The 15,458-nt window shown below is 39.7% G+C and overlaps 1 protein-coding gene across 7 annotated transcripts in view; it reads left to right on the top strand.

The window, feature by feature from the left end:
• Positions 1-15,458, top strand: part of LOC121555906 (nck-associated protein 1-like) — a 51,097-nt gene that overhangs the window by 2,142 nt on the left and 33,497 nt on the right. For 3 of the 7 annotated variants that reach the window (XM_045213638.1, XM_045213639.1, XM_045213642.1), the window contains exons 2-6: positions 1,999-2,016; positions 11,742-11,852; positions 14,713-14,805; positions 15,043-15,099; positions 15,236-15,378. In XM_045213638.1, the coding sequence (XP_045069573.1) occupies positions 1,999-2,016; positions 11,742-11,852; positions 14,713-14,805; positions 15,043-15,099; positions 15,236-15,378 (422 nt within the window). The remainder of the gene's footprint in view (positions 1-1,998; positions 2,017-11,741; positions 11,853-14,712; positions 14,806-15,042; positions 15,100-15,235; positions 15,379-15,458) is intronic. The other 4 variants (XM_045213641.1, XM_045213643.1, XM_045213640.1 and 1 more) reach the window with 3 other exon arrangements.

Below are 15,458 nucleotides of genomic sequence, written 5' to 3' on the forward strand. Positions count from 1 at the left end.
ATGTCATGCTCAATAATTCTTGAGGAATATAACAAAAAAATCCCTCATGAGCTTAGTTCAACTCAACCCTATCAGAACCCAAAATATAAGCTTGTTTTACTCCACTGTTTGTTAACAATGTAATTGTAAAGAATAAACTGTAGGCCTATAGCCTCAACATGGTTAAAACTATAATTTTGATATTATGAATGGTCAGTCCTTGCATCCAAAGCTCTGTTTATGAATTTGAGAGTGGTTACATACGGTATCTCATAGAACAAAACAATCTCCTAAACCTGTGTTTACCACAAACCTTATTTTCGGCGTTTATCCCCCATAAATATTAATTTCCCCATAAGCTTTGGCCAACGAGCCATGGCGGAGTAGTGCCTACAAAAATACGCCATTACTATTGCTCTCTATTGAATGGCAGGACATGTTATGGATTGTATCTGTAAAATCAACACCAAAGTAACATACCAAATAATCATTTGGCAGTCACTCAAGTAATCGAATAGTAACGTCCATTCGGATATCCGGATAAACGTGTCCATCCCTACACAGTGCCTACCCGAACTGTACTGTGCTGGCTCAGATTATTTTATTTTCATATTGTCGTTTCCATCACAGTTCTAGCAACTATGGTGGATTTGTAACCAGGCAAGCCCAATACAGGCCTATAGCTCAGCTTGGTCTGGCTGTAGGCCTATAGTGTGAATGAGGCATAGTGAGCTGTTGGCCTGCCCGGCCAGTCTCTGTCCTTCTGAACCATAGCAACAGGACTGTGTCGGAGCCCAGTGTCAGCCATGTGATGCTTCTATTCTATTCACTCTCCTGGCTGCGAAGTGTAGGCCATAATCCAATTTATTGAGTCAGGCAAACTGTCTTATCCACACAATCATGCAGTAGTTTCACTAGGATACTATCACCATTCTGTGATGTGAAAATGTAGGTAACAGGTGCAGATTCCCCCCCCCCCCAACTACGGTTTTAGGCTGATCTTTTTTTAGGCTAATCTTCTGATCATACTGTTGTGGTTAGGCCTATGTCTCCATTTGACATATTCTCTATTCCCATGATGGCCATTCTCACTTGGAATGTTGTAGGCTATTGTTGATATTAGGCTATTTAGGTTAGATCAAGTTAGGCTATAGGCTAATTGTTTCTCTAAAACCTCAAGGCGTCTGGAGAACTTTAATCATCACTTTAATCATTTAGTAGTCATGTTGCTTGGCAACTAGCTTTCAGAGAGATGCTGACAAAGATGAGAAAATGTATTCATCTTAATCTATTAGCCCCGTTTTATATTTTTTTGTTGTTGTGATTTTTCTGTAATTAGGCTAAGATTTCCCCACATTTAATTAGACCATTTAATAGTCAGTGTGTGAGTTGTACAGTACCTAATTTACACTGGGAAGCTGTAGGATTTAGGTCCTTAGTCCTATATATTGGCTCAAGAGAGTTGTTTAACTTTGGCTGAATAAGGAATGTTCAGTGTCTTCACTATCCAAGTAGTGGCAGAGAATGGTAACCTTATACTACTACTTGATGACAATGATTCTCCCCTTTTTGCTTTTGTATGAGACCATGTTGCTATTGAACAGCCTTGAAATAAGATGACTGTTGATTTATGCTTCTCTTGCATGCTGTTCCTTCCGTGTCCTCAGGGAGCCTATAGGCTAGACAGAGAGAAGCTTACAGAGCACCCCACTCCTGGAGGTCAAGGTTCTTATAGTAGGGACAACGTAGACTACATCATAATTAATAGCATCAGTGAGAATGAACGACAGTTTGGGACAGCCACATAGGCCTACATAATGTAGGGCTAGTAAGAAGGATAACTTCCCCCCTATGTGGCATAACATAGGCCTAAGTCCTAGGCCTGTATAATTCTACATTCTAATATGTTACAGTTATCTCCAAAACCAGTTGTTTTCAATTAGATATGCATGTTAGTTACTTTAGATCCTGTGTTGATGTATACCTTTCTCTCTTTCTGTTACAATGCTTCTCCCCCAGCAAGGACAAGTTTGGAAGGTTTGCACAGCTTTTTGCCTTCCCCTAAATCTCAACCTTCCTTTCCTATCGCCTTCTGCCTAGTCTCATGTTTCATGACCCCCTCTCTATGTTAACCACAGTGCCTTAGCACATAGTGTTGTACGGCTGCTATAAGAGGTCTGTGTTGCCAAATCGGAACGCTTTTGTTTCCCATCTCATTGAGCTGTTGCCAGAAAAATGGTCTTGAAGGGCAGACTAATTTGCCTTCACATTGCAGCGGTAGAGGAAACATTGGCAGAGTTTTATATTAGAAAGGCTTTTGATTGACAGCTACTGTGTGTGGCTGTGTGTTTTGAGAAGCAGCGTGTTTCATGTTGTACTTTTCTCTCCCAGTCTTCTTAAGTCCTCGTCCTTCAGTAGTTGTGCATTGCAAACCACCTAGCCTATATGTGTAGTATAGTCTAGATACTTGCATGCCATTCATGTTGTAACTTTATAGCCTATTTGTTGAACAAAAAATACACCTAATGGCACTCTTTTAGACCTACATGCTCTCTGTTTTGTCTCAGATCTTCGTATCGCCCCTCTTTCTCAAATCAAGACTGCTGTTATGTCGCTAGCAACATCATCCATACTAACTGCACCTGTAGGCTAGGGTCGTCACAATACCAGTGTCACAATACTACTATGCTACATTTTCTATGGAAAACTCAAAGCAGACTAAACTCTTTGGTCCTTTAAGAGCTTGCTGTGCTATATCTTGGGAAATAAACAAATGTGACTCTGGGTGACAACATAAGGCTGTTTGTTTCCAACATTAGGACTGTTTTCCTCTAGAACGTAAAGCATGAAATACACAGAGAATCTAACTGCCGATAGGTACTTATCACAGTGGGAGGCCCTCCTTCTCTTGCTAGAACAAAAGCGGTACCTACTGCCTGCCGACCCGGTAACGACGAACCTACTGATTCTACTTGTAGAATCGCAATACTCGTCAGTGGCCAACAACTTGACTTTGAGCCAATCAGAGAGCACGAACCCCCACGTGGGGGAGTCAATAAAAAAATGACAAAAGAGGGCATTTTCTCCATACATGAGCCAGTCACACTTCATATTTTTATTTTATTTATATTTTATTTTTGTCATTTAGCAGACGCTCTTATCCAGAGCGACTTACATGAGCATTTAGGGTTAAGTGCCTTGCTCAAGGGCACATCGACAGATTTTTCACCTAGTCGGCTCAGGGATTAGAACCAGCGACCTTTCGGTTACTGGCACAACGCTCTTAACCACTAAGCTACCTGCCGCCCGCTCATATGCAATGTAGGCTATGGGATGGTAGCTAGCTAAGTGCACACAACACTAAATACTTCCTCCAAGCTAGCTAACCACTGTAGCTAGTATTAACATTATAATTAAATCACAATGGATTAGCTAGTTTCCATGAAACAGCTGCCTGTGTTAGCTGCCGAGTTAGTGCAGAGTCCTTGGCTGGCTAGCTAGCTATGTTGTGCTAGCTAGCGAATATGCTAACGTTTGCTATCTGGCTAAACATTTGGCTATGGGCTGGCACTGGCAGTATGGGACTATGGAGAGTGAATTAAAAGTGTTTATTCGTCATCTTGCTATGTAGTTATCTAGCTGTGGCCATCTGGTTAGTATCAACAAGGGCTTTCTGCAAAATAGCAACATTAGCGCAGGTAGCTTGGAATCAAGGCCATAAGCAATACGAACGGATATGCATTGCCAAACAACGCTACTGCCACCTTCTGGCTTGGAGTATTTTAACAAGGCTGAGTGGCTGATGACCAAGGTCATTGCGGTGTGAACACAAAAGAGATTGACTGCGGACACTCTGTTCAGAGGTGCTAAGTACTGTCGGCAGGCAAATATTTGACAATCCTACCGGTGTGTCTGAGCTTTAAGTCTGCTTCATGTTTTGTTTCTTTGCCATAATACTTCTGAATATCACGACACTGGTATCGTGACAACCCTACTGTAGGCAACACCAGGACAGCATTAGAAAGCTTGACACCCCACAGAGCCACATTAGCCAGTTCAACCAGTTAATCCAATCACTGTTTTAAATACGAAGAGAGAGCTTAACTGTCTAATTGAATGCGTGTTACTTTTTAAAGGTGTGATATTGTTATTGCCAATTCATTGTTGACCAACGATGACTGGCTTTATAGTGGATGAGGACACGTCACCTACAGAGGCTAGTGTGTATCATTCTGTGTATTTTCATTTTGGCATTTCAAATTGATTGCAACACCATGCAAAATGAAAGCAAACAGTGCATGGTTGTCATGCTGTACTGTTAGGTTATTCAGGCTTGATAAGGTGGAAGTCTGACATTAATACAGTAAGGTTGTGTAGGTTACAATTAGGGTCATGTCCTTTAGGCATCAAACGGAAGAAAACGGACTGAAACAAGGAGGGACTTCTTGGACACTAATTTTCGCTTTCTGTGGGCGTAACGCTTTAAACTTAAAAACATGTTTCAATGTTTTCTGTTGTGTGCCCTAATGAACATGACCCTGATGTTTGACTGCCCACCGTTTTCATATGTAAGCCTACTTCCTCCAATGATTGTGGTATAGTATTCCAGTTAGTTACTAAACCCTATGGTGTGTGGACACTGTATCATTATTAACCTCTGTGATGACAACACATGCATGCACAGCATCCTGTTCACCTTATGACACCCAAAACGCATGCCCGCTTTTACACCATGTTAAATGTCCCAGGTGATTCCATGCATTGAAACTAGCTTGGTGGAGTTTTCCTTATCCCTCTCTCTCTCCCTGCAGTCTAGAACGGGAAAGCTGCTAAAACGGGTCACGTGACGTGTCTTTGTGCACTGCAAACTCTGCTGTCAATCAAAGAGAGGCACATTCTTTGTTTTATTGAAAGCTTATGGCTGAATTAGCATTTATTTAAAAAAATCAAAGTACTATCAAATACTTTCATAACTTACATTTTATAGTGTTACAGCCTGAATTTAAAATTGATTAAATTGCACAAAAAATATTGTATTTGGCCTACACACAATATCCCATAATGTCAAAGTGGAATTATGTTTTTCGAAATGTTTACAAATGAATTAAAAATGAAAAGCTGTCAATAAGTTTTCAACCCCTTTGTTAAGTCAAGCCTACATCAGTTCAGGAGTAAAAATGTGCTTAACAAGTCACATAATAAGTTGCATGGACTCACTAATTGACAGAGTGAAAAGAAGGAAGCCTGTACAGAATACAAATATTCCAAAACATTGATCCTGCTTGAAACAAGGCACTAAAGTAATACTGCAAAGAATGTGGCAAATCAATTAACTTTTTGTCCTGAATACAAAGTGTTATGTTTGGGGCAAATCCAATACAACACATTACTGAGTACCACTCTCCATATGTTCAAGCATAGTGGAGGCTGCATCATGTTATGGGCAGGGGCGGTGTGTTCATTAGGGCGATATGGGCGACGCACTGCCAAACGGGAAAAGCAAGGGATTTTTTTTCTAATCAATTATATCACGGCAACAGTAGTTATCAGTGTTCTAATCTAGACGTCTGATCTGCCACTAAATGTCCAATCAGGCTAAAGTCGTGCTTCAAATGGCCCCGCCCGTTTTGGGGCGATTTCAGTCAGGTTGAAAATCGCCCAGAAGTCTCTCATAGCCTCTCATGTAAAATCTTTTTTTTCAAATATCAGAGCTTTCAATACAATCTCTATGGGTTTCTGAGGGCTTGCACTTACGCGCTTTCGTCATACGTAACATAACCATGAACGTAACTAAGAAAAGAGCGGGTAGCAGCGTCAATCAATTCACGTACTACTATCAAGATGGCTATAGCGTTCAGTGCAACTCGATTGTCTCTTTGAAAGAAGTTCACATCAAAGACCATTCAAAACGAGCTACTGGAGTGTATGCTAGCGGTCATGAGGGAACATATTGTGGAGGAGGTGAAGTCGGCGAACTTCGTAGCTATCCAAGCTGACGAGACCACGGACGTTTCTACACATACACAGCTGGTGCTGAGGTACATAGATAGCAACCACAGAGTGCAGGAGCGCTTTTTTGAGTTCCTTCCCATCTCGGAATCAACCTCAGTCTCAATCGCCAGTGTGCTTTTGGAGAGACTGAAACTGAGAGTCAAACTCATTGCGCAAGCTTACGATGGAGCCAGTGTGATGAGGGGAGAGAAGGCTGGTGTGCAGCAAAAGGTACGTGAGCATTTCAAGAATGCCCATTACGTGCATTGCTATGTGCATCAGCTGAATTTTATGCCTGATTTCAATGAGAAAGTCATTGACCGCTTTGCTGCATTGAAAGAGAGAAGAGAACAGTTTCAGTACAAGTAATGTAGCCTCTCTCTCTCTTTGTCCCTCCCTGTCTGTCTCTTTAACACACACACGCCCAAATCAGTTCACAGTTGATGTTGTTTAAAATAGTTATTTTTCATTTAAAAAAAAGTAAAACTTTTTTTTTTTACAAATCTATACAATTGGCCAGAATATGGTTGTTCATATTTACAAATCTATACAATTGGCCAGAATATGGTTGTTCATTTTTACAAAGCCATACAGATAGCTGTGTTTACCTTTTCTAGAAATTATTTTCAAATTCTGTTTTCAGGCAAAATGTCTATCACTGTTCATTTTCACAAATCTATACAAGAGGGCAGAATATGGACGTGTATAAACATTTCCTATTACCAATAACTTGCATCAATGTTTTCAGTAGCCTCTATCAAAAGCTCCTGCTTGCTTGTTGTGAATTATGCTCAGGTGCACATATTTCCAATTCAACCATGAGGCCTTTTTGAAGCAAGTAATGTGTATATCAGTATTGACTTATATGCTGCCCCTGTCTTCATGTTGTTGCTGGACATATCTTTTTTAAAATGTGTGTAGGTCACCTAAATCATCAGAAAAATTGCCCCCCCTGAGAATTTTTTCAGGAGCCGCCACTGGTTATGGGTATGCTTGTAATCTTTAAAGACTGGGGAGTTTATCAGGATAAAAAATCCTAGAGGAAAACCTGGTTCTGTCTGCCTTCCACCAGACACTGGGAGATGAATTCAACTTTCAGCAGGACAATAACCCTACAACACAAGGCCAAATCTACATTGGAGTTGCTTACCAAGAAGACAGTGAATGTTCCTGAGTGGCAGAGTTACGGTTTTGATGTAAATCTACTTTAAAATCTATGGAAAGACCTGAAAATGGTTGTCTAGCAATGATCAACAACCAATTTGACAGAGCTTGAAGAATATTGAAAAGAATAATGGGCAAATGTTACACAATCCAGGTGCAATACAGCTGTAATCCAGTGGTCCTCTGTAGCTCAGCTGGTAGAGCACGGCGCTTGTAACGCCAAGGTAGTGGGTTCGATCCCCGGGACCACCCATACACAAAAATGTATGCACGCATGACTGTAAGTCGCTTTGGATAAAAGCGTCTGCTAAATGGCATAAATAAATAAATAAAATAATAATCGCTGCCAAAGGTACTTCTACAAAGTATTGACTCAGGGGTGTAAATGAGATATTTCATGCGAGTACTCAACAGTCAAAAAATGTCACATGCCCATCCCTAGTCTCAGACCACATAGTTTTCTGAGTGGCTCCTCTGTGGTGAGACACTGGGTCCGGGAGTCTGGATTCCTCTCCCGTCCTGCGTGGTAAATACCATACGAGCCAAATATCCACTGCCTACACTGGTTTTCAGGAAGTGGAATACTCCCTGGACTTGTCAAAGTTACAGGTATGTGCAGCTCCCAGCCTGTGATGTGTGTGTGTGTTGTGTGTCAGGTTAGGTACTGTGACTGCAAACATAAAGAATATCCATGCAAATGGACCAATAAAGCAAGTATTGTAATATATTTTTGTCACAAAAACTGGTATACAAAACATTCAAACATTGTATAGTTACATATAAAAAAATATAAAAACTACTATACAACATAATGTATGTGCATCCCAAAAGTCTTTGTTTGTGTCTACTTGTTTATCCTGGAGTGATATCTTCTAACCAGGTCCTTTCTCAAGTTTCTCCTCTGGTAATGTTGGCTGGAAGATTACAGTTGGCTTGGGCAGGTGGGATGAAGGATTCCTGTAAACCACCATTGTATCTTGTTGCCTCTCCAGCACCTGGTCAACCAGTTTCTCCCTGAACTGCAACAGTTTTTTTATTCATTTATTTTTAGAATATTTTTGCCCACCCACTGCTTGGACTGTTTTGGGAACACCGCCTTGAAGTGTTTCTCACCTACACTATTAATGCAGAGTACAGTTAGACATGTTTACATGGTACACACAGACTTATTCTAAATGATCATTTTTGTGTTTCACAAAATACAGGTAGCTTATGTTGTAACAGGAAATATGGTACTTTATATTATGCTAGACATAATGTATTCAAAATGTGATGTACATGCGTGATACATTTTATAATAAAAATACTTACGTAAAGTAAATTAGGTTTATCAAGTTATTCAAGTACCACTGGCAGGTGTAGCTTGTTCCCTGTCCACATTATCAGTATTATATACCAGATTAGTATTATGTGTATTGACAAAGAAAAACTTCCACCCAAACACAGTCAAGTGATGCTATGTTTACTAACCTATAAAACCTTTTTGTAACGGCCATTGTGCTAAACTTAATTAAATTGTTAGGATACTCATGGCCCCTATTGACAGGGGCAGGGAGTTACAAATAAACAATAGACCAGACTATGAGAAATCCTATACCCCAGGTGGTTCCCGTGGCTACGTTTTCCACACAAGGCTATACAGTTGCCTGAAATGCAAATAATGAAAGGTATTGACTGTTGATATCGTTTGGGTTATATGCCAAATTATTATGTGTATTGACAAACAAAAACTTACATCCTAACACAAGTATAATGTGATGCCATGTTTATAATCGTAATGATTGTTTTATGGCCATGGGGCTAAAAGTAATTATATTGTTAGGATACTCATGGCCACTATCGATAGGGGAGGTTGGGGTTACGAATACACAATAGACCAGACTACATGCATCCAAATAGGCCTACCCCAGGTGGTTCCTGGGGCCATGTATTTCACGCAAGGCTATACAGTGCTTAAAAGCATGAAAAAATGTAATGCAAACATGGCTAGCCAACACATAAGACATAGGAGATAATGATTATTTTAAAAAAGCGAGTAGACAAGATCCTAAGTAATTAAAATGCAACAACACCTTTTCATTTTTATTCTGCAATGTAAGATGACACAATTACTGTCTATTACAATGTAAGGTGACACAATTACTGTATCTCCTCAACCCCCTTGTCATAAAGACAGGGCACAAGTGCTAACCGGTAGAGCGACTAGGCTATGTCTACATGATATGGTGCAATGGTTACAACACAATAAGATCAATATGAACTGCAATGATTAGACTACATACCTCTGCACTCTCGAATTTACACTTTTCTCAAAAGCGCCACTGTATTTTGGCATGGCACAGGATTCAGTCCATGGGAATACAGAAGGAACAACTGTATCTTTGAGTTTTCTTCAGTGTTTTGTTCCCATCATTGCCGATTGTATGTCTCTTTCGTAGTCATTGTCGATGAAGTGCTTACTACACATGTAGATTTGCAATATTGGCTGTAGGAATGTTTGCATAGTATTTACTGTTTTTATCGCTACTAGCCATCTTCTGCATCTGTCTGTATCTTTCAACGGAAAAGAGTGAAACTTTGTGCCTTCTTCCCAAAATGTCTTATTTAAAGTGCAGCCCCCCCAATAAAACTTGCATCTGTGACGTCAAGCTCCAAATAAGGACATATACAGTGCATTTGGAAATTATTAAGACCCCTTGACTTTTTCCACATTTTGTTACGTTACAGCCTTATTCTAAAATGGATTAAAATCTTTATTTCCTCATCAATCTACACACAATACCTCATAATGACAAAGCAAAAACAGGTTTTTAGAAATGTTTGCAAATGTATAAAAAAAAACCCGGAAATATCACATATACATAAGTAGTCAGACCCTTTACTCAGTACTTTGTTGAAGCACCTTTGGCAGCGATTACAGCCTCAAGTCTTCTTTGGGTATGACGCTACAAGCTTGGCACCTACAAACTTGGTCTTCTTTGGGTATGACGCTACAAGCTTGGCTTTGGGGACTTTCTCCCATTCTTCTCTGCAGATCCTCTCAAGCGCTGTCAGGTTGGATGGGGAGCGTCGCTGTACAGCTATTTGCATGTCTCTCCAGAGATGTTCGATCGGGTTCAAGTCCGGGCGCTAGTTGGGCCACTCAAGGACATTCAGAGACTTGTCCTGGAGCCACTCCTTCGTTGTCTTGGCTGTGTGCTTAGGGTCGTTGTCCTGTTGGAAGGTGAACCTTCACCCCAGTCTGAGGTCCTGAGCTCTCTGGAGCAGGTTTTCATCAAGGATCTCTCTGTACTTTGTTCTGTTCATCTTTCCCTCGATTCTGACTAGTCTCCCAGTCCCTGCCGCTGAAAAACATCCCCACAGCATGATGCTGCCACCACCATGCTTCACCGTAGGGATGGTGCCAGGTTTCCTCCAGACATAACGCTTGGCATTCAGGCCAAAAAGTTCAATCTTGGTTTCATCAGACCAGAGAATCTTGTTGCGCATGGTCTGAGAGTCCTTTAGGGGCCTTTTAGCAAACTCCAAGCAGGCTGTCATGTGCCTTTTACTGAGGAGTGGCGTCCGTCTGGCCACTCTACCATAAAGGCTTGATTGCAGAGATGGTTGTCCTCCTGGAAGGTTCTCCCATCTCCACAGAGGAACTCTGGAGCTCTGTCAGAGTGACAATCGGGTTCTTGGTTACCTCCTCCCTGACCAAGGCCCTTCTCCCCCGATTGGTCAATGTGGCTGGGCTGCCAGCTCTAGGAAGAGTCTTGGTGGTTCCAAACTTCTTCCATTTAAGAATGATGGAGGCCACTGTGTTCTTGGGGACCTTCAATGCTGCAGACATTTTTTTGGTAAAGGGAAGGGGTCTGAATACTTTCCGAATTGCCCCACAAGAGCGCACATGCGCAGTTGTTACCCATCTCCGCTGTTGCTGCAGTCGGCCACATAAAATAATCACAGTAGTTTTAAGTGAAAAGGTATACATTTCCTGACTCAAAACCAATGCTGCTTTTGATTTAAAGTAGCTAATTTGGTCGTATGCTTTCAATTAAATAAAGAATTAGTCTACAATAGCTCTTTGACTGACAACAGAGCAGAGTTGGTAGTGCACAAAGAAACATCATGAATCACGTGACCCGTTTTTGCAGCTTTCCAGTTCTAGGCTGCAAGGGGAGAAGTCTTAACTCCACCTAACTATCTTCAATGTATGGAATCACTTGTGAAATGTTTGGTTTTAGGTATACTTCCCCTTTAAGAACAATCCCCTTTGTGGAGAGCTGCCCAATGGAAAACTGATCATAATTTAGGACAAAACAAACTGCATTTAACCTATTGATTCCAGTTGGCATTTTATAATTACAAGACCTAAACAGGAGACCTTGCGTAGAATGTTTGTTCTCTTTTTTTCCTCTCTCTATTTGCTCACTCCATTTTTCAGCTAAAATCAAACCCTTTTCACTCTGCCTGTTCATCCTGTCAATCATGCACTTCATTAACAACCTTCTTATTTGATTAACAATGGCGCTCAATGAGAATCAGCCAGTATTCAAAGATGACTGCTGTAGCTGTAGCATTTTTAGCTGTTTCTGTTCTCTTGTTCTGTTCCCTCTCCACTTTAGGCATGCGGGGACCCCAAAGCAAAGCCGTCATACCTGGTAGACAAAAACTTGGAGTCGGCGGTTAAGTTTATCGTACGGAAATTCCCAGCAATAGAGACACGAAACAATAATGTAAGTTCTGTTTTAAGTTTATTCAAATGACCTTCCTTATTTATGTAGTAGGCCTAGTTGGTGTAACAAAATATTGTATTAATGTTATAAATGTTATTGATTTTGTCTGTGAGTGTTCAGAGGCAGTAACTGCCATGTAGTCAGTTGGTAGAGCAATGGCGCTTGCAACGCCAGGGTTGTGGGTTCGATTCCCACGGGTGAACAGTATGAAAATGTATGCACTCACTACTGTAAGTCGCTCTGGATAAGAGCATCTGCTAAATTTAAATACACTGAATGTACAGAACATTAAGAACACCTTCTTGATGCATACAGGAAACTGTTGAGCATGAAAAACCCAGCAGCGTTGCAGTTCTTGACACAAACCGGTGTGTGTGGCACCTACTACCATACTCCGTTCAAAGGCACTTAAATCTTTTGTCTTACCCATTCATCCTCTGAATGGTACACATTACACTATCCATGTCTCAAGGCTTAAAAATCCTTCTTTAACCTGTCTCCTCACCTTCATCTACACTGATTGAAGTGGATTTAACAATTTACATCAATAAGGGATAATATCTTTCACCTGGATTCACCTGGTCAGTCTGTCATGGAAAGAGCAGGTGTTCATAATGTTTTGTGCACTCATGAAAATGATTCTAGCCATGGTGTCCCAGGAAATTGTCTCTCATCATTTAAAAAGTGTAACTTTTAAATTTATGATCACATAGTCATACCGTATGTACGTTATGTATACTGTACATTTGTGTTGTCATATATATGCTACTTTTTACTATTTGCCTTTGTTGTGTTTGTGTGAAATGTGTAGCTAACTGTCTATTGGAATGATGGAGCTTAACTGTGTCAATATGTCCCTTATGTTTCTTTCTTTGTTTTTGTTCAATGTTTTGCATGCTTAACTTGGCTTTTTCTGGATTGTTCTTATTGGTAAGTTTGTACTATTTGGAATCCCATTTTGCTTTGCTTAGCTTTGCTTAGTCTGCCTTTTTGTAGTGGAACAGTTTTAGTTCTCATCTAGCCTATTGCTTCTTATTCTGATAGACTATGCAAAGCAATCTAAGTTGTTTCATTTGATCTGATTGGTCAAAAGACCAATTAGTGGCAAAAATATCAGAATTGAGCTGCCTGTGTAACACTAACCCTAAGGCTGCGTTTACACAGGCAGCTCAATTCTGATATGTTTGCCATTAATTGGTCTTTTGACCAATCAGACCATCTAGGTTCAGGGGGGAAATCAGTTTAATGTAGTTTAATTCTTCTTCAGCTCTTGGATTCCTTCGTATAGCCTAGTCCTCTGTAGCTCAATTGGTAGAGCATGGCGCTTGTAACGCCAGGGTAGTGGGTTCGATCCCCGGGACCACCCATACGTAAAAATGTATGCACACATGACTGTAAGTCGCTTTGGATAAAAGCGTCTGCTAAATGGCTTATTATTATTATTATTATTATTATTATTATTATTATTATTATTATTATTATAGTGCATCTAAACATTACTAGGTTATCTGGTCATTAAACCATTCTATTTGAATCATCTCTGTCATTATTCTTACCAATTAGACTACACATATACAATACAATCTAGGCCTCTATGGCAGCGTTTACACAGGCAGCCCAATTCTGATATTTTGCTGATCTGATTGGTCAAAAGACCAATTAGTGGCAAAAATATCAGAATTGAGCTGCCTGTGTAACACTAACCCTAAGGCTGTGTTTACACAGGCAGCTCAATTCTGATATGTTTGCCACTAATTGGTCTTTTGACCAATCAGATCAGCTCTGAAAAAGAGCTGATGTAGGAGATCTAATGTGATTGGTCAAAAGAGCAATTAGTGGGAAAAAAGTATTAGAATTGAGCTTGCTGTGTAAACACAGTTTATCAGTGGGGAAAGTAGCACATGCAAATACAAAAAAACTTGTTCTTGCTAATTTGTCTTGAAAAGATGTAAAAGCTAAACCCCTTTACCCTCATGCTATTAAACTCTGAGGCAATATTATGTCAGAACTATTTGGCCGAGCTAAAAAATCTAATATTGAATTGTATGGTTAAGATTTTGATTGGAGCATTGTTCACGTGAAAATGTAACAACTAAGAATGTATTTTGATTTTTGCAGAAGAGAAAAGTTTAGAATTAATAATGAAAAATGTTTTTATTGTATTGGTCTTCCATGAAATGTAATATGGGGCATGGGTATTCTGGTTAACCTAACCGCCTCAAATGACTTACTATCTTCAGAGCAAACATACTTATCGGTGCATTAACATTATAACATTTTACTGACATACAAGACAGTCCTATAATATATTTAAGAGAATACAATGAATACTTGTATATAGCTAATGCTAGAGCTGATTTAGATAAACATAGACCAATATTTAGTCTCGATTTGGCAATAAAGCATAGCTCATGGTAATATTGGAGTCATACATACCACAACTATAAACCATCCTTTAGAAAATACTGGATAGTCACTCAGTACCTACGGGTTCACTACAGTGCATTCTTGTCACAAAGTCATTAGCTAATAAGATCTGGGAGATGGTACCAAAGGCTTACTGGTGTAGTAAAACTAAAACTGTCTAAACTTAATGCAAGGTTCATGTACAATTTGACAAATGGTTTACTCAACTCAAGAGGTCATTGGCAAAATTCAAAAGTTAGATATGCAATGAAACATAGAAATCAGTGAACCTTTTGTCAAAATAATAGTGCCGTAAAATGTCAACCATCAAACCAGTAGAATGACATGGTGTTTTACTGCTGGTGAAAGAAGTGAACCTTTCAGATAAGTTTGACTTGACTACCTTGACATGCTCCTTGAGAGACCTAACAAGTTGTTTCTTCTACATTTACAGCAACAGCTTACACAGCTTCAAAAAGAAAAGTCTGAAATACTAAAGAATCTAGCTCTATATTACTTCACATTTGTGGATGTCATGGAATTCAAGGTAAGGAAATTCATTTTTTAAACTACTTGATAGGTATATTAATGTAATAATAAGCATAATGTAATATGCTTTATAGATGTGCTAATTAGGCTAGATTAATGTCTGAGTAGCCATTTCTTCATTATTCTGAATAGTGGTAGAAAATGCTGCACCTGTACAACCCTATACAATTTAGCTATGTTGCACCTGTACAATCCAGACATGAGTGTTACAGTATGAATTTTATATTTCTTCTAGGACCATGTTTCTGAATTGCTGAACACTATTGACGCTTGCCAGGTTTTCTTTGATGTTGTAAGTATTCATCTTTCCACAATTCCCTTTATTTGGTATAACACTTTTTTTTCTTCTTCAAATCTCCTCAAGAGATTATACCTTTTTCTATAATCCTAATCAAAGCTAACTAAAGTTTTTCATTCTGTCTTTATAGACGGTTAACTTTGACCTCACCAAGAACTACCTTGACTTAGTTGTCACCTACACTACACTAATGATGTTACTGTCCCGTATTGAAGAGCGGAAAGCAATCATTGGACTCTACAACTACGCCCATGAAATGACACACGGGGCCAGGTACAGCTAGAGCTATGAGCAGGACTATCCTCTGTGAAATGTATTATGTGATGTCTTTTGACTGTGTTTTTCTTTCTCTC

This window comes from Coregonus clupeaformis, unplaced genomic scaffold (assembly GCF_020615455.1).
Source record: "Coregonus clupeaformis isolate EN_2021a unplaced genomic scaffold, ASM2061545v1 scaf0133, whole genome shotgun sequence".
Taxonomy (NCBI): Eukaryota; Metazoa; Chordata; class Actinopteri; order Salmoniformes; family Salmonidae; genus Coregonus; species Coregonus clupeaformis.